Genomic DNA, 24827 nt, shown 5'->3' with positions numbered 1-24827 from the left:
AATAAATTTGAGGGATCCTTATGCACAGATCATGGCTGAAGGGCAGAAACAGGATCTTAATGGGGAGATAGAACAGGATAGGCATTGGAGCAGGTTGGGAACAAGTAGCAAGTGTCTAAGATTCTTCACAGGTCAACTCTCTCAGTTAGTGGGTTGGTGGATGTATTGCTGGCCAGGGCAGACAGAACTTCAGGAAGAATAATCTGGCAACAGTGTGTGTGATATGGTTTGCAGAGTGGCAAGCAAAGTTGGAGAACTGAAATAGGACTCAGGTGAGATAATAAAGATTGGAACGAGGGCAGTGAGAATGGAACAGAGGAGAGGGGAGAAATAGACATTATAAAGAGAATCAACACAATTTTTCAACTAAGTAGAAATGTTAGATAAAAGAGTAAAAGGAATAAAAACTATTTTTCAGGTGACTAGGAAAATGGGGTAAGATGAAAGTCTAGAACAATTACTGGTTTTGTAGATTGGAAGAAGAGTGAGGTGCTTTTTGGAACAGTATATTCAAACGTTTGTGCTTGAATAATTTCAGAAAGACTGAAAAGTAATGAATCTCTTCAGATATTTTTAGGTTGAGCTTAGAAGGTTTTCATCATAAATGTAAATAATTACAAGGGATATAATTTCCTATATATTGTAAATGTTGGTAATTAAAAATAAATATAACTTTTTTTACATGTATAACACCTCCATCTCATCCAATTTTAAAAATTTATGAACAAATTCTCCTTTAACAGAAACTTTAGAGTTCTGTCTCCTCTAGCACTGCCAGGTCCTCCGCTTTGGGACTTGAAGGGCCAGCGTCCTTGCAACAGGAGTTCAGTCTCCATAGGACTCACTGGGATTTGGACTTCAGGACAACCTGGGGCTACATCCATGTGGACAGGACCTGGGATGGCTCAGGATCCTCCCAGGGAGGCACAGCCAGGAGTTGAAGTGTTTAGAAATGCAGTTGAGAGATTGGCTCAAGATGGCGGAGTAGAAGGATGTGCGCTCACTCCCTCTTGTGAGAGCATCAAAATCACAACTAACTGCTGAACAATCATCGACAGGAAGACACTGGAACTCACCAAAAAAGATACCCCACATCCAAAGACAAAAGAGAAACCACAATGAGACGGTAAGAGAGGCGCAATCACAATAAAATCAAATCCCATAACTGATGGGTGGGTGATTCACAAACTGGAGAACACTTATACCGCAGAAGTCCACCCGCTGCAGTGAAGGTTCTGAGCCCTATGTCAGGCTTACCAACCTGGGGGTCCAGCAACGGGAGGAGGAATTCATAGAGAATCAGACTTTGAAGGCTAGTGGGATTTGATTGCAGGGCTTCGACAGGACTGGGGGAAACAGAGACTCCACTCTTGGAGGGCACACACAAAGTAGTGTGCACATCGGGACCCAGGGGAAGGAGCAGTGACCCCATAGGAGACTGACCAGATATACCTGCTAGTGTTGGAGGGTCTCCTGCAGAGGTGGGGTGTGGCTGTGGCTCACCGGGAAGACAAGGACACTGGAAGCAGAAGTTCTGGGAAGTACTCCTTGGCGTGAGCCCTCCCAGAGTCCTCCATTAGCCCCACCAAAGAGCCTGTAACCTCCAGTGCTGGGTCACCTCAGGCCAAACAACCAACAGGGAGGGAACTCAGCCCCACTCATGGGCAGAAAAGCAGATTAAAGTTTTACTGAGCTCTGCCCACCAGAGCAAAAGCCAGCTCTATCCACCACCAGTCCGTCCCATCAGGAAGCTTGCACAAGCCTCTTAGATAGCCTCATCCACCAGAGGGCAGACAGCAGAAGCAAGAAGAACTACAATCCTGCAGCCCGTAGAACAAAAACCACATTCACAGAAAGATACACAAGATGAAAATGCAGAGGGCTATGTACCAGATGAAGGAACAACATAAAACCCCAGAAAAACAACTAAATGAAGTGGAGATAGGCAACCTTTCAGAAAAAGAATTCAGAATAATGATAGTGAAGATGATCCAGGACCTCGTAAAAAGAATGGAGGCAAAGATCGAGAAGATGCAAGAAATGTTTAACAAAGACCTAGAAGAATTAAGGAACAAACAGAGATGACCAATACAAGAACTGAAATGAAAAACACACTAGAAGGAATCAATAGCAGAATAACTGACGCAGAAGAACAGATAAGTGACCTGGAAGACAGAATGGTGGAATTCACTGCTGTGGAACAGAATAAAGAAAAAAGAATGAAAAGAAATGAAGACAGCCTAAGAGACCTCAGGGACAACATTACACGCAACAACATTCGCATTATAGGGGTCACAGAAGGAGAAGAGAGAGAGAAAGGACCCGAGAAAATATTTGAAGAGATTATAGTCGAAAACTTCCCTAACATGGGAAAGGAAATAGCCACCCAAGTCCAGGAAGCACAGAGAGTCCCAGGCAGGATAAACCCAAGGAGAAACATGCCGAGACACATAGTAATCAAATTGACAAAAATTAAAGACAAAGAAAAATTATTGAAAGCAACAAGGGAAAAATGACAAATAACATACAAGGGAACTCCCATAAGGTTAACAGCTGATTTCTCAGCAGAAACTCTACAAGCCAGAAGGGAGAGGCACGATATATTTAAAGTGATGAAAGGGAAGAACCTACAACCAAGATTACTCTACCCGGCAAGGATCTCATTCAGATTCGATGGAGAAATTAAAAGCTTTACAGACAAGCAAAAGCTAAGAGAATTCAGCACCACCAAACCAGCTCTACAACAAATGCTAGAGGAACTTCTCTCAGTGGGAAACACAAGAGAAGAAAAGGGCCAACAAAACCAAACCCATAACAATTAAGAAAATGGTAACAGGAACATACATATGGATAATTACCTTAAACGTGAATGAATTTAATGCTCCAACCAAAAACCACAGGCTCGCTGAATGGATACAAAAACAAGACCCATATATATGCTGTCTACAAGAGACCCACTTCAGACCTAGGGACACATACAGACTGAACGTGAGGAGATGGAAAAAGATATTCCAAGAAAATGAAAATCAAAAGAAAGCTGGAGCAGCAATACTCATATCAGGTAAAATAGACTTTAAAATAAAGAATGTTACAAGAGACAAGGAAGGACACTACATAATGATCAAGGGCTCAATCCAAGAAGAAGATATAACAATTATAAATATATATGCACCCAACATAGGAGCATCTCAATACATAAGGCAACTGCTAACAGCTATAAAAGAGGAAATCGACAGTAACACAGTAATAGTGGGGGACTTTAACACCTCACTTATACCAATGGACAGATCATCGAAACAGAAAATTAATAAGTAAACACTAGCTTTAAATGACACAATAGACCAGATAGATTTAATTGATATTTATAGGACATTGCATCCCAAAACAGCAGATTACACTTTCTTCTCAAGTGTGCATGGAACATTCTCCAGGATAGATCACATCTTGGGTCACAAATCAAGCCTCGGTAAATTTAAGAAAATCCAAATCATATCAAGCATCTTTTCTGACCACAACGCTATGAGATTAGAAATCAGTTACAGGGAAAAAAACGTAAAAAAGACAAACACATGGAGGCTAAACAATACGTTACTAAATAACCAAGAGATCACTGAAGAAATCAAAGAGGAAATCAAAAAATACCTAGAGACAAATGACAATGAAAACACAACGATCCAAACCTATGGTGTGCAGCAAAAGCAGTTCTCAGAGGGAAGTTTATAGCAATACAAGCCTACCTCAAGAAACAATAAAAATCTCAAATAAACAATCTAACCTTACACCTCAAGGGACTAGAGAAAGAAGAACGAACAAAACCCAAAGATAGCAGAAGGAAAGAAATCATAAAGATCAGAGCAGAAATAAATGAAATAGAAACAAAGAAAACAATAGCAAAGATCAATAAAACTAAAAGCTGGTTCTTTGAGAAGATAAACAAAATTGATAAACCATTAGCCAGACTCATCAAGAAAAAGAGAGGACTCAAATCAATAAAATTAGAAATGAAAAAGGAGAGGTTACTACAGACACCACAGAAATGCAAAGCATCCTAAGAGACTACTACAAGCAACTCTATGCCAATAAAATGGACAACCTGGAAGAAATGGACAAATTCTTAGAAAGGTATAACCTTCCAAGACTGAACCAGGAAGAAATAGAAAATATAAACAGACCAATCACAAGTAATGAAATTGAAACTGTGATTAAAAATCTTCCAACAAGCAAAGTCTAGGATCAGATGGCTTCACAGGTGAATTCTATCACATTTAGAGAAGAGCTAACACCTATCCTTCTCAAACTCTTCCAAAAAATTGCAGAGGAAGGAACACTCCCAAACTCATTCTATGAGGCCACCATCACCCTGATACCAAAACCAGACAAAGATACTACAAAAAAAGAAAATTACAGACCAATATCACTGATGAACATAGATGCAAAAATCCTCAACAAAATAGTAGCAAACAGAATCCAACAACACATTAAAAGGATCATACACCATAATCAAGTGGGATTTATCCCAGGGATGCAAGGATTCTTCAGTATACGCATATCAATCAATGTGATACACCATATTAACAAATTGAAGAATAAAAACCATACTTGATCATCTCAACAGATGCAGAAAAAGCTTTTGACAAAATTCAACACCCATTTATGATAAAAACTCTCCAGAAGGTGGGCGTAGAGAGAACCTACCTCAACATAAGAAAGGCCATATATGACAAACGCACAGCAAACATCATTCTCAATGGTGAAAAACTGAAAGCATTTCCTCTAAGATCAGGAACAAGGCAAGGATGCCCACTCTCGCCACTATTATTCAACATAGTTTTGGACGTCCTAACCACAGCAATCAGAGAAGAACAAGAAATAAAAGGAATACAAATTGGAAAAGAAGAAGTAAAACTGTCACTGTTTGCAGATGACATGATACTATACATAGAGGATCCTAAAGATGTCACCAGAAAACTACTAGAGCTAATCAATGAATTTGGTAAAGTTGCAGGATACAAAATTAATGCACAGAAATATCTTGCATTCCTATATACTAATGATGAAAAATCTGAAAAAGAAATTAAGGAAACACTCCCATTTACCTTTGCAACAAAAAGAATAAAATACCTAGGAATAAACCTACCTAGGGAGACAAAAGACCTGTATGCAGAAAACTATAAGACACTGATGAAAGAAATTAAAGACAATACAAACAGATGGAGAGATATACCATGTTCTTGGATTGGAAGAATCAATATTGTGAAAATGACTGTACTACCCAAAGCAATCTACAGATTCAATGCAATCCCTATCAAATTACCAATGGCATTTTTTACAGAACTAGGATAAAAAATCTTAAAATTTGTATGGAGACACAAAAGACCCCAAAGAGCCAAAGCAGTCTTGAGAAAGCAAAACGGAGCTGGAGGAATCAGGCTCCCTGACTTCAGACTATACTACAAAGCTACAGTAATCAAGACAGTATGGTACTGGCACAAAAACAGAAATATACATCAATGGAACAGGATAGAAAGCCCAGAGATAAACCCACGCACATATGATCACCTTATCTTTGATAAAGGAGGCAGGAATATACAATGGAGAAAAGACAGCCTCTTTAATAAGTGGTGCTGGGAAAACTGGACAGGTACATGTAAAGGAATGAAATTAGAACACTCCCTAACACCATACACAAAAATAAACTCAAGGGCTTCCCTGGTGGCGCAGTGGTTGAGAATCTGCCTGCCAATGCAGGGGACACGGGTTCAAGCCCTGGTCTGGGAAGATCCCACATGCCACGGAGCAGCTAAGCCCGTGAGCCACAATTACTGAGCCTGCACGTCTGGAGCCTGTGCTCCCAACAAGAGAGGCCGCGATAGTGAGAGGCCTGTGCACCGCGATGAAGAGTGGCCCCCGCTTGCCACAACTAGAGAAAGCCCTCTCACAGAAACGAAGACCCAGCACAGCCATAAATAAATTAAAAAAAAAAAAAACTCAAAATGGATTGAAGACCTAAATGTAAGGCCAGACACTATCAAACTCTTAGAGGAAAACATAGGCAGAACACTCCATGACATAAATCACAGCAAGATCCTTTTTGACCCACCTCCTAGAGAAATGGAAATAAAAACAAAAATAAACAAACAGGACCTAATGAAACTTAAAAGCTTTTGCACAGTAAAGGAAACCATAAACAAGACGAAAAAACAACCCTCAGAATGGGAGAAACTATTTGCAAATGAAGCAACTGACAACGGATTAATCTCCAAAATTTATAAACAGCTCATGCAGCTCAATATCAAAAAAACAAACAACCCAATCAAAAAATGGGCAGTAGACCTAAATAGACATTTTTCCAAAGAAGACCTACAGATGGCCAGGAAGCACATGAAAAGCTGCTCAACATCACTAATTATTAGAGAAATGCAAATCAAAACTACAATGAGGTATCACCTCACACCAGTTAGAATGGGCATCATCAGAAAATCTACGAACAGCAAATGCTGAAGAGGGTGTGGAGAAAAGGGAACCCTCTTGCACTATTGGTGGGAATGTAAATTGATACAGCCACTATGGAGAACAGTATGGAGGTTCCTTAAAAAAGTAAAAATAGAATTACCATATGACCCAGCCATCCCACTACTGGGCATATATACCCAGAGAAAACCATAGTTCAAAAAGACACATGCACCCCAATGTTCATTGCAGCACTGTTTACAATAGCCAGGTCATGGAAGCAACCTAAATGCCCATCGACAGATGAATGGATAAAGAAGATGTGGCACATATATGCAATGGAATATTACTGAGCCATAAAAAGGAACGAAATTGGGTCATTTGTAGCGATGTGGATGGATCTAGAGACCGTCATACAGAGTAAAGTAAGTCAGAAAGAGAAAAACAAATATCGTATATTAACGCATATATGTGGAACCTAGGAAAATGGTATAGATGAACCAGTTTGCAGGGCAGAAATAGAGACACAGACATAGAGAACAAACATATGGACACCAAGGGGGGAAAGTGGCAGGGAGGGAGGTGGTGTGATGAATTGGGAGATTGGGATTGACACATATACACTCATATGTATAAAATGAATAACTAATAAGAACCTGCTGTATAAAGAAATAAATAAAATTTTAAAAATTTTTTAAAAAAAGAAACTTTAGATTATTTGTTCATTTCTTTGAATTTGTTTTTGTATTGCATTTCTTCTACCGCATTTATCCCAATGTAATATATATTTTTGCATGAAAGACTTCTTACTAATCACCCTATCATTTGTCTCATTTTGCAAAAAAAAGCTCAAATATATATTTATACTTTTGTTTTTATTTCTCGTGACCTTAGGGCTCTAAATTTTTTAAAATTATTTGAGTGACTTTAATTATTCTTTTATAATTGATCAAGGGAATGTAATTATAATTGTTAATAATTATCAAACATAAGTCAAATTATATTGGAAAAATATCTCTTTAGTGGATGGATAGGGCTACATTTTCCCCCCAAATAGCTATCCATCCATGATTGAATGTTACTTAATGTTAGAGAGAGACAGTGTTCAGCATCAATTGTATTATTGTTGTCAGTTTTCATAGATGTAAGCACTGAGAACCTTACAAACAAGTAGAAAGAGTTTTGATGTAGCAGTGTCACTCATTTCTTTAAATCTGTTTGAGTTATATGTCAAAAACCACCTAGTGAAAGGCCAGCTGGAGGAGGCTCTGGTTCCTGACAAGATACTGAATTAGCACAGACTTCTGCATGTTCTCTGAAGATGAAACCTAGAGTAACTTTAGAGAGAAACCTCATGATACCAGGATTCAGAGAATAGTGTGCGAAACCCCTGGGAAGATAAGGGGATATTCTGAGCTGGCATGTATGGTGGGTAAGGTTACAGCCAGGGAAGGAAGTAAAAATAGGAAGACAAAAACAACCCAAGTTCCCCTTTGCCTCGGGACACTGATGCCTGTCCTCTCACAGGAGTAGGAAGTAATAAAATCAGAGCAGCACTGAGGCCCTGCATGAGTGAGAAGCTAAGGAAAATGGGTGGGAATTGGATTTAGGCATTGACTTACCTGTTGGCCTCCACACCCTAGGACAGGTGGGTTATACTTTTAGAAGTGCCTCCTCCTTGGGTTGTTTCTTCTTGGAGGAGAAGTTTGATAAGGTTGAAACCCTGAACTGAGGAGTTGCTTGCTGGGGGCAGATCTTTGGTGCCTAGGGATTTTGAGCTCCTGGGGCTGAAGGCCTGGTTCTGGTCTGTCCTCCTGAGGAGCCAGTACTCCCTGCGGAGTATGAGCTAACAGGCCACATTTCACACACCATTAGGAGAGTTTAGAATAGGCAGTTCAAGAATTTAGAAGTCAACAAAGTAAACATGCTACAAGAGATAAGGGAAGATGTTAATAATATGAAGCAAGAAATGAAATGATAAAGCAAAACCAGGTAGAACCATTTAGGTATAATAGTTAAAATAGAGATGCAGTTATATAGGATAAGTAGTGAAATGGGTGAAGCTGAAGAATGAATTTAAAAAACTAGATGATCAGATTATGGAACTTTAATAGAACTTTATAGAAGGGAACAGGTGAAGATAAACAAATTGAAAAAATAAAGAAAAGTTAAGCTATAAGGAATTGAAAGTAAAAGTTACAAAATCCATATAATAGGAGTCTCAGGAAAAAAAGTAAAAAGAGGGAGAAGGAAATCTTTTAAAAAATAATAGAGATAATTTGTCAGAGTTAAAGAAAGAAGAAAGACTTCAGCTCTAAATAGATGATAGACTACCAAATAGGAGAGAGAAGGAAAAACTGACAAAATAGACATAATGAGATTTAAGAACATCAAAAACAAAGAGGAAATTCTAAATGTTCCCAGAGAGAAAGAGCAATATCATATAAAAAAGAACAAGAGTCACATTGACATCTTACTTTTCAGCAGCAACATTGGATGCAAGTGTAAATGGAGTAATAATTCTAAATGTGTTAAAGGGAAAACAACTTTAAACTTAGAATTTTATATCCATCCAAATTGTCATTCAAGTGAAAGGGAATGATAAAAATATTTTCAAATATACAAGGCTTCAGGTTTGCCACACAAGTCCTAGATTTAAAACACTTGATAGAAGTAATTAAATAGGAGGTCAAAGAAATCCAGTAGATACTGCAAGAGCTATGTGTACCAAGAGTCTTCAAATACCTTAGTAAAGTGTGTTGGTGTCCAAAAAAAAAGAAAAAGACCTAAGAAGAAGAGGAGAAAGTATATTCATAATAACCCAGACTTAAAATGTGTGATAATATACACATGACAAGCGTTGAGAACGGAGAGAGAACATGGGTACACGAGAGGGGGCTAAAATGGAAGATGTAGACAATGGATTTTCAAATAGTAAAGGATTAAAAAAGATACAAAGAGTGAGACAGTTGTAGTAATAAACTTAAATAATAGAAACAGTTTCAAATAAGTTAATGGGTTAGAAATACCTGTTAAGGGATTTTCCTGGTGGTGCAGTGGTAAAGAATCCACCTTCAAATGCAGGGGATGTGGGTTTGATCCCTGGTTGGGGAACTAAAATCCCACATGCTGCAGGGCATCTAAACCCACGTGCCACAACTACTGAGCCCACGCGCTCTGGAGCCTGCGTGCCACAACTAGAGAGAGAAAACCTGTGTGCCACAACTAGAGAGAAGCCCACGCGCCACAACAAAAGATCCCACGTGCCACAACTAAGATCCAACACAGCCAAAAATAATAAATAAATAAAAATAAACATGAAAAAAATAATATTTTAAAAAAAGAAATACCTGTTAAAAGACATAAGGTCAGGTTGACTTTTTAAAAATCTAGCTAAGTGCTATTTACAAGAAGCACATTTGAAGCATAAGGACACAAATACTGAAAGAAAAAGAATGGAAAAGAACATACCAGGCAAACACTAACCAAAAAAAGCCTGAGTAACTGAATTAATATCAATTAAATATACCTTGCCACAAACAAATCATCGTTAGAGATAATGAAGGTCACTTTATAATGATAAAAGTTCAATCCAAACAAAATATATAAGTTTAAACATGTATGCAACTACTAAGATAACCTCAAAAATATACATCAAAAATGACAAAATTACAAGGAGAAATTGGAAAATTCACCATCATAGTGGGAGATTTTAATGCACTTCTCTCAATTATTGATATGTGAAGCAAATGAAAACAGAAACAAGGGTATTTTAACAACACAATTAACAAGCTTATTTTAGTGGACATGTATACAATTCTGCACCCAACAATTAGAGAATATACATTTTTCTTAACCACATGTGGAAGGAACATTTACCAAAATTGATCTGGCCAGGAAGAAAGCAAGTCTCAATAAATTTCACACAGATTATGTTCTCTAACAATACACAATTAAGTTAAAAGTCAAGGCCAATAAGATTAAATATCTAGATATATTTGGAAATTAAATCACATGCTTCTAGATAAGTCATGGGTTAAAGAATAAATACTAATGAGGACAAATTTTTAATTTGTAGAACTGAATGGTAATAAAAATACAACATATCAAAACCTGTGAGATGCAGTAGAATGTGTTTCAGCAGAAATTTATCACCTGGAATATTCACATTAGAAAGAAGAAAGGCTAAAAAGGAACTACATATCCAACTTAAAATCTCAGGAAAAAATCCCAACAGAATATACCCAAATAAAGTAGTAGGAAAAATAAAACTAAGAGTGAAAATAAATTAAATGTAAAGGAAAGGTAGAAAAGAGAAGATCAATGAGACCAACACTTGATTCTTTGAAAAGACCAACAAATAGATACATTTTTGACAAAAATAAGAAAGAAATAGAGAAGACAAAAATACTATTAATAGGAAAAAGGGAATACAGGCACAGATAAAGCAGAAATTAAAAGGATAAATATTAAAAAGGTAAGGGAATACCACCACCAACTGTATACTAATAAATCTGAAAACTTAGGAAAAATGGACAAAATTTCTTTTCATAAAAAATATTTTCCCCCAAAAAAAAATTTTCCTCAAAAAATACAGCTTCATAAAATTGTCTCAAGAATAAATAGAAGGGACTTCCCTGGCGGTCCAGTGGTTAAGACTTTGCCTTGCAATGCAGGGGGTGCAGGTTCAATCCCTGGTTGGGGAGCTAAGATCCCACATGCCTCACGGCCAAAAAACCAAAACATGAAAGAGAAGCAATATTGTAACAAATTCAATAAAGACTTTAAAAAATGGTCCACCTCAAAAAAAAACTAAAAAAAAAAAAGAATAAATAGAAAACTTGAATTGTCCTATATAATTACTAAGGAAATTGAAGCAGTAGTTTAAAATCTTCCACCAGGAAAACACCAAGCCTAGATGATTTTACAGATTAGTTCTACCAAACTTTTATGTCAAATTTATAACTCTCCTCCTGTGCCCCCAAAGAGAGAATTTTCCTAATTTATTCTGAGTCTAGTATTAATTCTGTATACTCTAGTATAACAAAACTAGACCATTGTAAACCAAACCTATGAAAAAGGAAAATGATCCATATTACTTATTAATATAGATGTAAAACCTTAACCAACATATTAGCAAGTTGGATCCAACTGTGTTTATAAAAAAGATCATGATCTAGTTGGATTTTCCCTAAAAATACAATGATAGTTTAATTTTGGAAAAAAAATCTGTAAATATAAATTCACACATTAATATATTAAAGGAGAAAAAGCATATGATAATTTAAAGGAAACACTTGTAATAAGACTCAGTATACATTCATAATTTAATTAGGAATAGAAGAAAACTTCCTTAACCTGATAAAAGTTTACAGCAAATACCGTTTTAAATGGGAAACGTGAGAAGCATTTCTTTAAAATAAAGAGCTAGTCAAGGAAATCAGCTTTCAATAGTTTTTCCCAACATTGTTGATCTTAGTCAACTTAAGACAAGGAAAATAAATTAAAGTCATGAGAATTGGAAAACAGAAATAAAACTTTTATTATTTGCAGTAATATACAAATTATTAGACAAACTATTTGAAATAATAAAAGAGCTGAGTAAGGTAGCTGGATTTAAGGTTGATACTCATCGATATGTAAGTGTATCAAATCAACACATTGTCCACTTTAAACTTACACAATGTTATATATCAATTATATCTCAGTAAACCTGGAAAAAAAAGATTGACATTGTATTTCTTTTCACTAGCAAGCAACAATATAAAATGTAAAAAAATGAAGACGTAAAATAATATTCAAGAATATATAATTTCTAGAAATAAATTCAACATAAGATTTGGGGAAAATTATGAAATTTTATTGGAAAACATTGAAGAAAACTTAAGTGTAAAGATATACCATAATCATAGGTCAGGAGACTTAATATCATAAAAACTGATTTCCTCATGTTGATGTACATACACGATGCAAATCCAATCAAAATTCCACAAGCTTTCCTGACCCTAAAATTTGTATCGAAGCTTAAAGGGTCGAAAATAGCCAAGACATTTCTAAATGTTTTGCTCTACCAGATATTAAGACTTATGAAGCTGTATTAGTTAGCATAGTGTGATCATTTGCAGTAATAAGCAAATTGACCAGTAGAATAAAATAGAAGGTGCAGAAACATATCCATGCATATCTGGAACTCTTATGACAGTGGTAGTATGGCAGATCAGTGGGAAAAGGAGAGACTATTCAATAACTGGAGCTGGAATAAATGGTTGTCCATATGAAAAAAAAAAGAGAGAGAGAAATTGGGTTCCTATCTCACACTGCAGACAAGAGTCAACTGCAAATCAAGGACTTAAATAATAAAAATTTATATTTAACTTTTAGTAGAAAATATAGGTGAAAATCTTTTGGACCTTGGAGTGTATAGAAAAGGATTTTATAAGCTAGATACCAAAGGCACTAACATAAAAGAAATGGTGGATAAACTTGACTTAATATTAATTTTTAGAACTTCTGTTCATAAAACAACACTTTAGGGATAGGTTATAAACTAGGAGAAGGCTTTTGTAACCCAAAAAACCAAAAAAGGGTTAATATCATGAAATCTCAATAATTCTTACAAATCAATACAAAGCGGACAAACAACCTAGTAGAGAATGTACAAAGAGACAGGGCCAGGCATTTTTTAAAATTAATTTTTATTGGAGTATAGTTGCTTTAGGGCCAGGCATTTTTACAGAAGAGGACCCACATTTGGCTGATGAACACGTGACAAGATGTTCAGTCGCATTAGTGATCGGGGAAATACAAACCAAGACCTCAGTGAGATAAACCAAAAATTAAGAAGTCTGACAGTAGCCGGTGTTGGAATAGATGTGGGTAAAGAGTATCTTTTTTTTAAATTAATTTTTATTGGAGTATAGTTGATTTACAGTGTTGCATTAGTTTTTGCTGTACAGCAAAGTGAATGAGTTTTACATATACATATATCCACTCTTTTTTAGATTCTATTCCAATATAGGTCATTACAGAGTGTTGAGCAGATTTCCCTGTGCTATATAGTAGGTCCTTATTAGTTATCTATTTTATATATAGTAGTGTGTACTGTCAATAACAGTCTCCCAATTTATCCCTCCCCCCCATTTCCCCCTTGGTAACCATGAGTTTGTTTTCTACATCTGTGACTCTGTTTCTGTTTTGTAAATAAGTTCATTTGTACCATTTTTTAAGATTCCACATATAAGCATTATCATATGATATTTGTCTTTCTCTGTCTGACTGACTTTACTCAGTATGACAATCTCTACGTCCATCCATGTTGCTGCAAATGGCACTATTTCATTCTTTTTTATGGCTGAGTAATATTCCATTCTATATATGTACCACATCTTCTTTATCCATTCCTCTGTTGATGGACATTTAGGTTGCTTCCAGGTCTTGGCTATTGTAAATTGTGCTGCAATGAACATTGAGGTGTATGTACCTTTTGAATTATGGTTTTCTCCAGATATGTGCCCAGGAGTGGGATTGCTGGATCATATGGTAGTTCTATTTTTAATTTTTTAAGGAACCTCCATACCGTTTTCCACAGTGGCCGTACCAATTTACATTCCCACCAACAGTGTAGGAGGGTTCCGTTTTCTCCACACCCTCTCAAGCATTTATTGTTTGTAGATTTTTTGATGATGGCCATTCTGACCAGTGTGAGGTGATATCTCATTATAGTTTTGATTTGCATTTCTCTAATAATTAGTGATGTTGAGCATCTTTTCATGTGACTCTTGGCAGTCTGTATGTCTTCTTTGGAGAAATGTCTATTTAGATCTTCTGCCCATTTTTTGATTGGGTTGTTTGTTTTTTTGATATTGAGCTCCATGAGCTGTTTGTATATTTTGGAGATTAATCCCTTGTTGGTCACTTCATTTGCAAATGTTTTCTCCCATTCTGTGGGTTGTCTTTTTGTTTTGTTTATGGTTCCTTTGGTGTGCAAAAGCTTTTAAGTTTAATCATTGCTGGTGAGAGTATTAATTGGTACAACTACTTTGGAAAAAGGGATTGACATTATCTTTTAAAGTTAACCACTCGCATACTTTATAACCAAGAAATTTCACTTCTAAGAATATACCCGAGGAACTCTTGCACATATACATGTGGATATATACACAATAATGTTTGTGGAAGTGTATATAGGAGCAAAAACCCAGAATCAACCCAAATTCCCTCTGACTAGAGAATGAATAAATTGTGGTATCGTCTTAAAATGGAATATTATACAGCCATGAAAATGATTAAGCTACATGTAATAATATGTACAAATCTATGAAATTTAATTTTAAATTAATCATAGTTTTGTTAAGATATAATTTACTTAATGTAAAATGCACAGATTTTAAGTGTATAGCTTGATGAATTTTTATGAATTTATGCATTTGTGTAACCACCACCCAGAACAAAATACAGAACATTTCCACCCCCCACAAGAAAGTTCCTTTGTTCCCTTTTCCACCGTTCACTTTGTGCCACTCACCAGCAATGTGTAAGAGTTCTAGTTTTGCTCCCCATCCTCTCCAGTGCTTGTTATTATCAATATTTTTAATTTAGATACTCTGGTAATATATAATGGTATCTCATTGTGGTTTTAATCTGCATTTCCTGAATGACAAATGAAATTGGTCACTTTTACTTTACTTATCCTTATTGGCCTTTTGGATATCTTCTTTTATGAAATGTCTGTTCAAGTCTTTCCTCCATTTTTCTATTAGTTTTTTTTTAATTTATTGATTTGTAGAAGTTGTATATTCTAGATATGAGCCTTCTGTCTCTCACACACACACAAAAATAAATATATGTACAATAACAAGCATTGTAAGAAGCTGACTTAAGAAAAGAACATGGAAAGAATTACTACAAATCCTTGCTCAAGCAGGTGGCTTTTGAAAAAGAATAGGTCATTGGAAATTGAGGGTCTTGAAACTGACTCCCTGCAAACCATCCCTGCCCATACAGCCCTTAGGAAGTCTTCATGTACAGCGAGGTGTACACATAACCGTTTGAAGAATGTTGGTTTGGAATATATTTTGTTTTTATTTTTCCAGCTTTATTGAGACATAATTTGACATATAACATTGTATAAATTTAAGATGTGCAACATAGTGATTTAACATAGGTATATATTATGAAATGATTACCACAATAAATTTAGTTACTATATCCATCACCTCACATAGTTTAAATTTTTTTTCTTGTGGTGGGAAAAACTCTCTGAGCAGTTTTCAAATATACATTACAGTATTGAAGGCTCAGCAACACCTCTACCTAGAAATTCTTAGCAGACAATTGGAAATGCACTTCTGGAATAAGGGTAAATTACTCAATTTCTCAGTTTGTTTCCTCTTAAAGAATAGGAATATCAACACCAACTTTCTCTACTCTCATTATTTGCTATACTTGTGAAAACAAAATCACTGAGATGACTTTGTTAGGAAAAATTTTAAAGTGGTGCAGAGTTGCTTACTTCAGCAGCCCTTACTACCTTTCTATGCTGCTGCCTTGGCCTCACTGAGACCCATGAGAGCATGTTTGGTGATCTTACTGGGTGCTATCAGTCCTTTTTGAGTATCTGCAACTTACATTATTTCTTTTCCTACATAGTTTATATTAATTTTTAGTCATATAATAGTTGCCATTACCCTTAGTAAATGATTTAAATGGAAAACAAGGCAGGAAAAATAACTTTCTCCCTCTATTCTCTCATTCCCTCTTACTAAAGATAACCATTGTTAAGTCTCTTATGTATTCTTTCAAATCATTCTGAACATTTTTATTATTCACTTTTCACAAATGGGTTTATATTACGGAGACTATTCTTTTTCATCTAATGTATTTTGGGAAGATATGCTTATTTTTTTAAAAAGCAGTATTGTATCCAAAACTATGGATACACTGTTATTTTGCCCCTATGAATATGGAATATTTAAATTGTTTCAGGTCTTTTCTGTTACAAACAATGGTGCAACAAATGTTCTTGTAAGTATATGTTTGCATACTGTGTCAGCATATCTATAAAATAAATTCTTAAAAGTTGAATTACTGGTTTGTGAGAATGTGCATTACATATTTTGATAGTTTATTGCCAATTTATCCTCCCATAAAAAGCAAGTAAATGAGAGAGCCTGTTTCCCCATACCCTCACCAACACAGAGTTTTATCAAACTTAAATTTATGTCCATCTATTAGGTGAAAATTGCCAACTCATTGTTTTTGATTTGGATTTTATTAATTTTGTGAAGTTGAGCATCCTTTTATATCTTTTTTATAAAGATATAAAAAATTTTTCTAATTAAAACAATTTATTCCTTGGAACATTACAAAATAAAGAGTTCTAGCTATTTACGAAAAGTAGAAAATGATGACCGTAAGTTAAAGACCCAGAATGTTTCCTTTTCGTTTTGCTGATTTTATGTTTCATACTCTCTTATCCCAACTCATACATATCATTCATTCGTTCATTAAAAAATACTTGTTAAAGACTTATTGTTTGCAGAATACTGATAGGCACTGTCCTTGAAAAGGCAAATTTTGTTAGATGAGGATGTATGTTTGGGTTCCTATTTGCAGGACCTGTCTACTAAGATTAAATCCAAATCTTAGTATTTGACCAATGCTTCTCCTCTGTGAGTGTTCATTTTTCCAGTTTTTCAAAATAAAGTAGTCTCAAACTGTTAGTTAAACAAGTGGAAATTTATTAACAAAAAGGTTGGTTTTCTACTTATGGTAGCCTCAGATTATCAGCCTATTACTGCTCCTTCTTGCCATTTGCTGCTTCATGGTTGATGAGTTCAGGGTGTGACCCCTCTTAATACAGCCGGTAAAGGGAGTTCAGAGGTTACTGTTCTGATGGTGAGGTGTCTCCACAATCTCTAGTGTCTGCCCTAACAATTCCACCCATTTTTGTTTGGTTGGTTCATGTGTAATTTCTCTTGAGCCTAGAAGGCTCATGACACACAGCTCTGGGTCACTTATTCATTGGTCAGTCCAAGTATCTGATGCAATTCCTCCTCCAACTGTTAGCAGGCAAGAAGGGGCTAGTCTAGTAAGTTACTGGCTGGACTTTAGACAAGAGGGAAAGTCTGGAATCTATACCAACATTTGTGCCCTGTTTGATATCACAAGGGAATATAGGAAGCATATAGTTAAAAATTTATAAATGGTAGAGTGTTTTTGATGGGATAATGACCCTATTCTAGATCTTTTGCTCTTCTCCCCAGTCTCTTTGCAATAAGAAATAGAGTCATTTGTAGCGTGTCAGTCACCATGCTTTTGGGTGTATATATTGATATATGTGAACCAAGCACTTGAAAGCTGGCTAGAAATGCAGATTCAAGATAGCACAGATAATCCTTGCTTTGCACAGTAGTGCAGAACCATAAAAATAGTGCAGATTGAAGCTGTGCAAAATGATTTTAATAATCAATGGGAAAAATTGTGCTTTTTCCATGCCCTTTAAAATTTTTTGTTAAACATTAAAAACTCCCTAACTGTTGGTTCTAAATATATAGAGAGAATGAAACAAAAGTAAAGCTAAATTTTTTGCACTGTAATTTAAAACATTAGAAATATTGAGAGTTAAAGTGTCTTATTTTGGGGTTAAAAACTTATCAAGATTAGTTTAAACAGTGCTTGCCTTCTTCTTAGCATACATACAGAGGGGAGCATCTTTTTTATGCCTTGGTGAATTGTCATACTGTTTTACAAGTTTGGATCAATTTCCAACATTGTATCCTTTGTCTTTTCAATGTCTTGAATATCTCTGAAAATTCTTTAAATGTCAAGTTTTTTGTGAGTGTCATTTTCTCTGAAGCATCTTCATCCTTCCTCATTTATATTGATAAGTTTGCCTTCACTAAGTTCCTTTGGTTGCGCATCTAGATTCTCACAGTGGCAGTGGCAGCATTCCCATAGTCAGCTGTTTCTTCTATTACTCCATTTACATTTGATTCAGATTTTACTCCCAGTATTATCACTTTTAATTTCTTTGTTGCAGTTTCATTTTTGTTGGCAAATTCCCTGCGAGACAAGGAGGCAACACAACTGCACACATTGCTGTCTGTGTGTGAACTGAATAGCAGATGCACAGTGTCCAATCACCAACAGACTGTGAAAGAAATGACGTGATTGGTCACTGATCATGATGCAAATCTGTAATTTACCTGGTGATCATGGATTGAAGAGCTAGCAGTGAAGTTTGAACTTTATGCAATTATAGTTAATGTACCATGGTGACTGAAATTTGAACTGTGTTGCTGAGGGACTGATATTATTTAAGTCATGATGACTAAAGTTCATGCATATCAGGACTGTGCAAAGCAAAGACTGCCTAAATAAATTGGCTATCACATGGCACTGATTGCATATGATCTGTGTAGTAATTACAATTTTGTTGGGTATGCTGATTATATAGTGGGCTCACTCTTTATAAGGCTTTTTGGAGGTGACTTACAGAGTGTAAATATTTAATCTGTCTATATCAGGACAGGCTAGATGATGCTGTGGTAACAAGTGACCCCCAAATCTCAGTGCTCTTTATGCCTTCCATTGCACATTGGCTGGGAGGAGGGGAGCAAGCTCTGTTTTACTTTGTCTTCACTCAGGGACCCAGGCTGAGGGAGGCTCCATCTCTGTGCTTCTGTAGTTACTAAGGCAGAAATTAAGAACATGTAAATTACATGCTCGCTCTTCAAGTTTCTGCCCAGAAGTGATACACACTATTTCAAATCACATTTTACTGGTCAAAACAAGTCATATCATCATGTTCCAAAAGAGGTGGAGAAGCAAAATTCTACTATGTGCCTAGAAGAAATGACTCTAGATCCAAAGAGTTAACTTGTAGAGAGTTTATCAGGGAAGAGCAATTGAGGACTGGGATTACAGACATAGATGTCAGATTGTCTCTGTTTTCTAATGAAAGAATTAAGTTGAGGCAAAGTTGTGTGTACTAGTATTCCAGGAGCCTGGACGCTGTGGGTTAGTGTTCAAGGTCATGATGAAGCCAGGAAGTTGTAATAGAGGCTAGATGAATCACTGGGGTCAAGCAGGGCTGTTGACAGAGCCCTGAAGATCAGAACTCATTCAGATGAGAGCTCTGAGACTATCTGCCGTTTTAAACAATTTCAACTCCTTTTTGCTCTCTGAGACTTCATCTGTGCTTCATTTAAGTTGACAACATCTTTGGAAGTTCTGGGATACTTGACGGAGATGACTGTCAACTTGAGCCTTGACGGAAATGTAGGCTACGGGTTGGCAGAAGGCATAGTAAGGGCATTCTGGGAGTAAATGGGTAGAGGCTGCAGAAGTGCGACCAAAAGTAGGATGCTATGAAAGTAGTAAGAATATAGACCTTCTTAAAACAGGACGATGTAGAAGAACCACAGGGAATGAATAGCATAATGATCCTCACTTAATTATTACTATTCCATGCTTAATATTTGTCTGTGTCTTTAACCACGAATATATTAAACTCTACAAATCCTCAACAGTGTACTCAGATGGCTGCCCTTAAGATGCCTGGCCTCATACTATTCTGTATCACTGTTGCTTAATGCTTCAATCCACCCACATATCAAATTAACTTAGATCACTCCATAGTTGTTCCCACACCTAAACGTCCTGTTTTAATCTAAATGTGACCCAAACTTCTTGTCCAAACTTTCTCTACTAGTCTGAGTTAGGAGCAAAACTATTTAAGGCATACCTAGTCTAGCAGGAGGCATTTAAGAATGCATTCATACATTTCTTGGCATTAAATGGAATATTAGATTTGAGACAAATATAGTTAATATAAAATGGTCAATTTTAGTATGGTATAGCCACATCTGGGGTTAAAACAGTGCACGGAATCCATTACAATCAAATGACCACATTATATCGAAATCTTCCAGTCAACGAAGAGCTTTCAAGTCAAACATCTATATTCTTGGACACGACACCGGACTAATCAACTGAATTTAGGTTTTTTACCTAGCCATTTTGATGTTATATAGGCTTACCCTTAGTGTTGGACCCAGTAGACTTTGGGCAACTTCTTTCATTCTTTCAACTTCCCTATTAATTTTCTAGGAACAGCACTGTAAGGGGGTATTTGGATTCCAGGAACTTGCCCTATCTAGTGGTTCTTTCACACAAGCATGCTGCATTATTCTTTTAAACCAGAATATTCTCCCATCCCTAAATTTTAGCATATTGTAAAAGTATTAGTGAAGAGGTCTGAGACATGCCAGTACAAAGAGTATGCTCAAAAGGGCATCCAAAGTTTTGCTATTTATTCAGCATTATAATTTTTCCATGTGACTTACTGAATTTGTGAGACTATATTACTAAAATATGTAAGAGCCTTCAGTTTTCTAAACTGTTTATAACACCAAAAATTCATTGTTAATATTAGGGCAATATACTTTCTTCGGCGAGACCAACCAATGTGTTAGAAATGATGAAAGAATGGAAAAATAACCCAGGAAGTGATGAGGAAAGTACAACAGACCAAAAGAACAACTGGTCCGGTCAAGAAAAGTTGAAAGGTTACCAACCCAGCAGAAGTATCCATGTCAGTAACTCTTCAGATGAAGAGGAAGGAAAACAGGTAGGAAGAACCAACAAAACAAGTAGGAAGAACCAATTGTTCCATTTCTCCAAACTGTAAAATACCTTCACAACACTTGGAACATTTTTTTGCAACTCTTTTTTGTTGTTGGTTTTTAATGGTTTGTAACAAAGGAGACCTGCATGATAAAGACAGTAAAGTTCTTTCCTCCCTTGAAACTATCATGATTTAGCAATGTGGCCTACATGCTTATTTTAGGATCCATGATTATATAGGGCAGGTGTCTGCAAACTTTTCCTGTAAAGGAACAGATAGTACATATTTTAGGCTTTGTGGGCCATAATAGTCTCTGTCACAGCTTCTCAACTCTGATGTGATAGCATGAAAATAGGCATAGACAACAAATGAATGAGCATGGCCATGTTCCAATGAAACTTTATTTACAAAGACAGGTGGTGTGCCAGTTTTGGCTAATGAGTCACGATGAATAATTTTTGTATTTTACCAGGCTACACAATTTGGAATGGGTTTATGTATTACCTAGAAAAAGACTTACTAAATTATCCAGTTAGTCGTTTCCAATTTTATGGTAGCTAAAACTGTTTGTATAGTTTTATTATTTTACCTTATTAGATCTGAATATAGTTTTATTATTTTTGGTGAATAAAATTTAGTAACATTTTGATTAATTCTAGATTGTGTTCTGCTAAACTGATATCGTGACAATTTACCCAAACCCTTTTTTTCTTTCGTTTCTGTGTTTGAGGAAAAATTTTCTGTATGTTTGTTCTCTTTCTTGTCTTGAGATCTAATCAGCATATTTTAGCTCTTCTTTAATGATTGAACATGCTGCCAGTGGGGGCTGTATTTACCTCCGGAGAGCCCAGACTTCTTGTGAGGAGGTGCTGCCTTTCAGTTCTCCAAGGCCTAGAGACAGGCAAGTGGAGAAAGGAACAGAGAGGGTAAATCCTGACCCACAGCCAAGAAGGTGCAGCGTGCCTGGCCCACACCCTGCCATGCTAAGAATCCTGTCAGAAATTTGCGGAAAGGGACCCAGTAGAGTGATCTGGCTGAGTTTTATTTACTCATTGGGAACTTCTTTGTCTACTTGATAGCAAATGTCTAGATAATAAGCTGGACATTTAATTATTCAGATATTTTGAAGTAACCATATTTTTACCATAATATAAACATAAGTTTATTGACTCCCTTTCATCCTCTCTAGTCTGTTAACAACTCCTCCAGTGCTTAGCAGATGTGTGTATTTTATATTCTTGTTAAAAATATCCTAAAAACCCAGTGTTTGCATTTCCTCATTTATAGTTTGAAAATTTTCCTGTTAGCTGACTTGGCATTTTATACACACATATACATGTGCACACGCACACATACGTACACATACTCACACACATATACATACACATGTATATATACTCACACATGCATACACATACATTACACGTATTACATACATGCATCTACTGTATACTCACATATATACAAACACAAATCCATACATACACATGCATACGCACATTATCTTTTGTAGTCTTGGATTCTGTTTGGCACTGAATCTGACATAAAATATCCTTGTGAACCAAATGTTTGGTTGTCTTCCATCTCCTTTTTCATTGCTCTGTCACTTGTCTCCACTATCCTCCTCCTCTTACCCCTGCAAGTCACAGAGTGATGGGACTTGCCATGCTGTTCTCAGCTACTTCCAATTAGGGAACAGAAGAATTGGAATTTGAGGCTCTTGTGGATGCTAGAACTATACTCAGTGGATTGAAAATTTAAGAATATAGTTTTCTACTCATCAACAAGAAGAACCTTTCCACAATCAGAGCTCACCTGCAGTAGCACAGGCTGGGCCATGGATAGTAAACCCTACCTTTCAATCATTGGAAGCATTCATGCAGACTCTGGAAAGCTACTTGTTATAAATGCTGTAGCAGGAATTTCTCCAAGATGGGTAGGAGTTTGCCCTGGATGTCCTCTAAGGGACTTTCCTATGCTTAGGTTTTGGCTGTGGTATCTTGGGAGGAATACCTTACCTTATTTGGGAATTTTTCTGAAAAGTGTTACCCCTTAAAAGAAAGACTTCTCATCCATATTAAATTTTTCACTGATTTTTATGAATAAATATGTTACTTTGTTAATTATATTGAAGTTGAGTTTATGTTAAGAAATTACTTCTTTTATTTTTTTCAAATCTTCCTTAACAGTAAATAGTGGAGTATAAGGCCTAACGTGATAACTGAAAAGAGCGTAGGCCATTTAGTCTTGAGTCCACACAGGATTCATATAGTAACTAATATTCTTAAGAGTGAAATTTTAATTTTATTAAAAATCATTCTATGAAGGGTTTCCCTGGTGGCTCAGTGGTTAAGAATCCACCTGCCAATGCAGGGGACATGGGTTCGAGCCCTGGTCCGGGAAGATCCCACATGCCGCGGAGCAGCTAAGCCCGTGTGCCACAACTACTGGGCCTGCACTCTAGAGCCTGCAAGCCACAACTACTGAGCCCATGCACCTAGAGCCCGTGCTCCACAACAAGAGAAGCCACCGCAATGAGAAGCCGACTCACCACAATGAAGAGTAGCCCCCGCTCGCCGCAACTAGAGAAAGCCCAAGCACAGCAACAAAGACCCAACACAGCCAAAAATAAATAAATAAATAAATAAATATTTAAAAAAGAGAAAAAAATCACTCTATGAATATTGAAATATTTCCCACGGGAAAAATTTATTTGTTAAAATTAGATTATATGGATAATTTGATATGATAAATAATTTACACTTATGAAATTAAAGAGATGTATATGATTCTTTTTCCATTAAAATATTTGACATTTGGCTTTACTTTAAATGGAAATCTGCCAGCAGTCCCTGCTTTCCATTGTATCATTGTTCTCTCTTCTGAAGAATCTCATAAATCCATTTAGAGCTCCTGATTTTGTATTTCTCACAGCCAGTGTCATCATAATTTTTAGATAAGTGGCAAAGCACTTGAAAACCAGCAGAGAAAGTGAGGAATTATTAAAAACAAAAACAGTTGAACCAAGCACCTTCCTCTTTCTCTGAGTAACTGTTCCTTAGTTCCAAATGCCCTGGGCATTATGGAAAAATACAGTGTGTATCTCCTCATTGTTCATGTTTGGACTAAGGTATCACACTTCACTTTTTCAAACTTATTTTTGACTAGTTGACATTTGTTAATATCCTTTTTTTTTCTTTTCATTCTCAACCTTTAGTCTGTTTTAGGTAATTGTGTTTTTTGAGGATAGAAGTGTTCTCTCTTATATATCTTGTATTTTACAGGCTGAGTACATCTAGATAACGTTTTGTGTTATTGGTAACCCTCTAAATTCCCTACAATGGGTTCTTAATCTATTCTGTCAGACAGACCCAAGACTTAATTCCTACAGCAGCATTTACTCATCTTCAAATGAGACACTTAGCAGACCATTGCTTATTGCAGGAACATGCCTTTCAACGTTCGATTCTTAGTGATTTCTGATAAGTAGTACAGTACTTTCATTGTTCATTAAGCTCAGAAAACAATTGAAGAGAAATGAATGTCTGTAATTAAAATGCACCCCCCCCATAACCATAGAGGGAGGGACTAGCAACTCTGGATGTGATAGAAGCATATTTGCATTACAGAATTCTTGCTTCATAAAGGAAAAACTTCTTAGTTGTTAAATTGTTTATTGAACACAGTCTTGAATATACTTGTTTAGTGAAAATGGAAGATTTTTGTGATCATTTTTCTTGACTGAAAA

At 36.1% G+C, this 24827-nt stretch overlaps 1 protein-coding gene across 6 annotated transcripts in view; it reads left to right on the top strand.

The window, feature by feature from the left end:
• Positions 1–24827, top strand: part of STK33 (serine/threonine kinase 33) — a 184174-nt gene that overhangs the window by 144910 nt on the left and 14437 nt on the right. For 4 of the 6 annotated variants that reach the window (XM_036860126.1, XM_036860123.1, XM_036860122.1 and 1 more), the window contains one exon: positions 20888–21082. The exons of 1 other annotated variant lie outside the window; for it this stretch is intronic. In XM_036860126.1, the coding sequence (XP_036716021.1) occupies positions 20888–21082 (195 nt within the window). Of the gene's footprint in view, positions 1–20887; positions 21738–24827 lie in introns of those variants that run through there. One more of the 6 variants, XM_036860124.1, reaches the window with a different exon arrangement.

The sequence above is a fragment of the Balaenoptera musculus genome, chromosome 8 (assembly GCF_009873245.2).
Source record: "Balaenoptera musculus isolate JJ_BM4_2016_0621 chromosome 8, mBalMus1.pri.v3, whole genome shotgun sequence".
NCBI lineage: Eukaryota > Metazoa > Chordata > Mammalia > Artiodactyla > Balaenopteridae > Balaenoptera > Balaenoptera musculus.
This window is presented reverse-complemented; position numbering and strand designations above follow the sequence as displayed.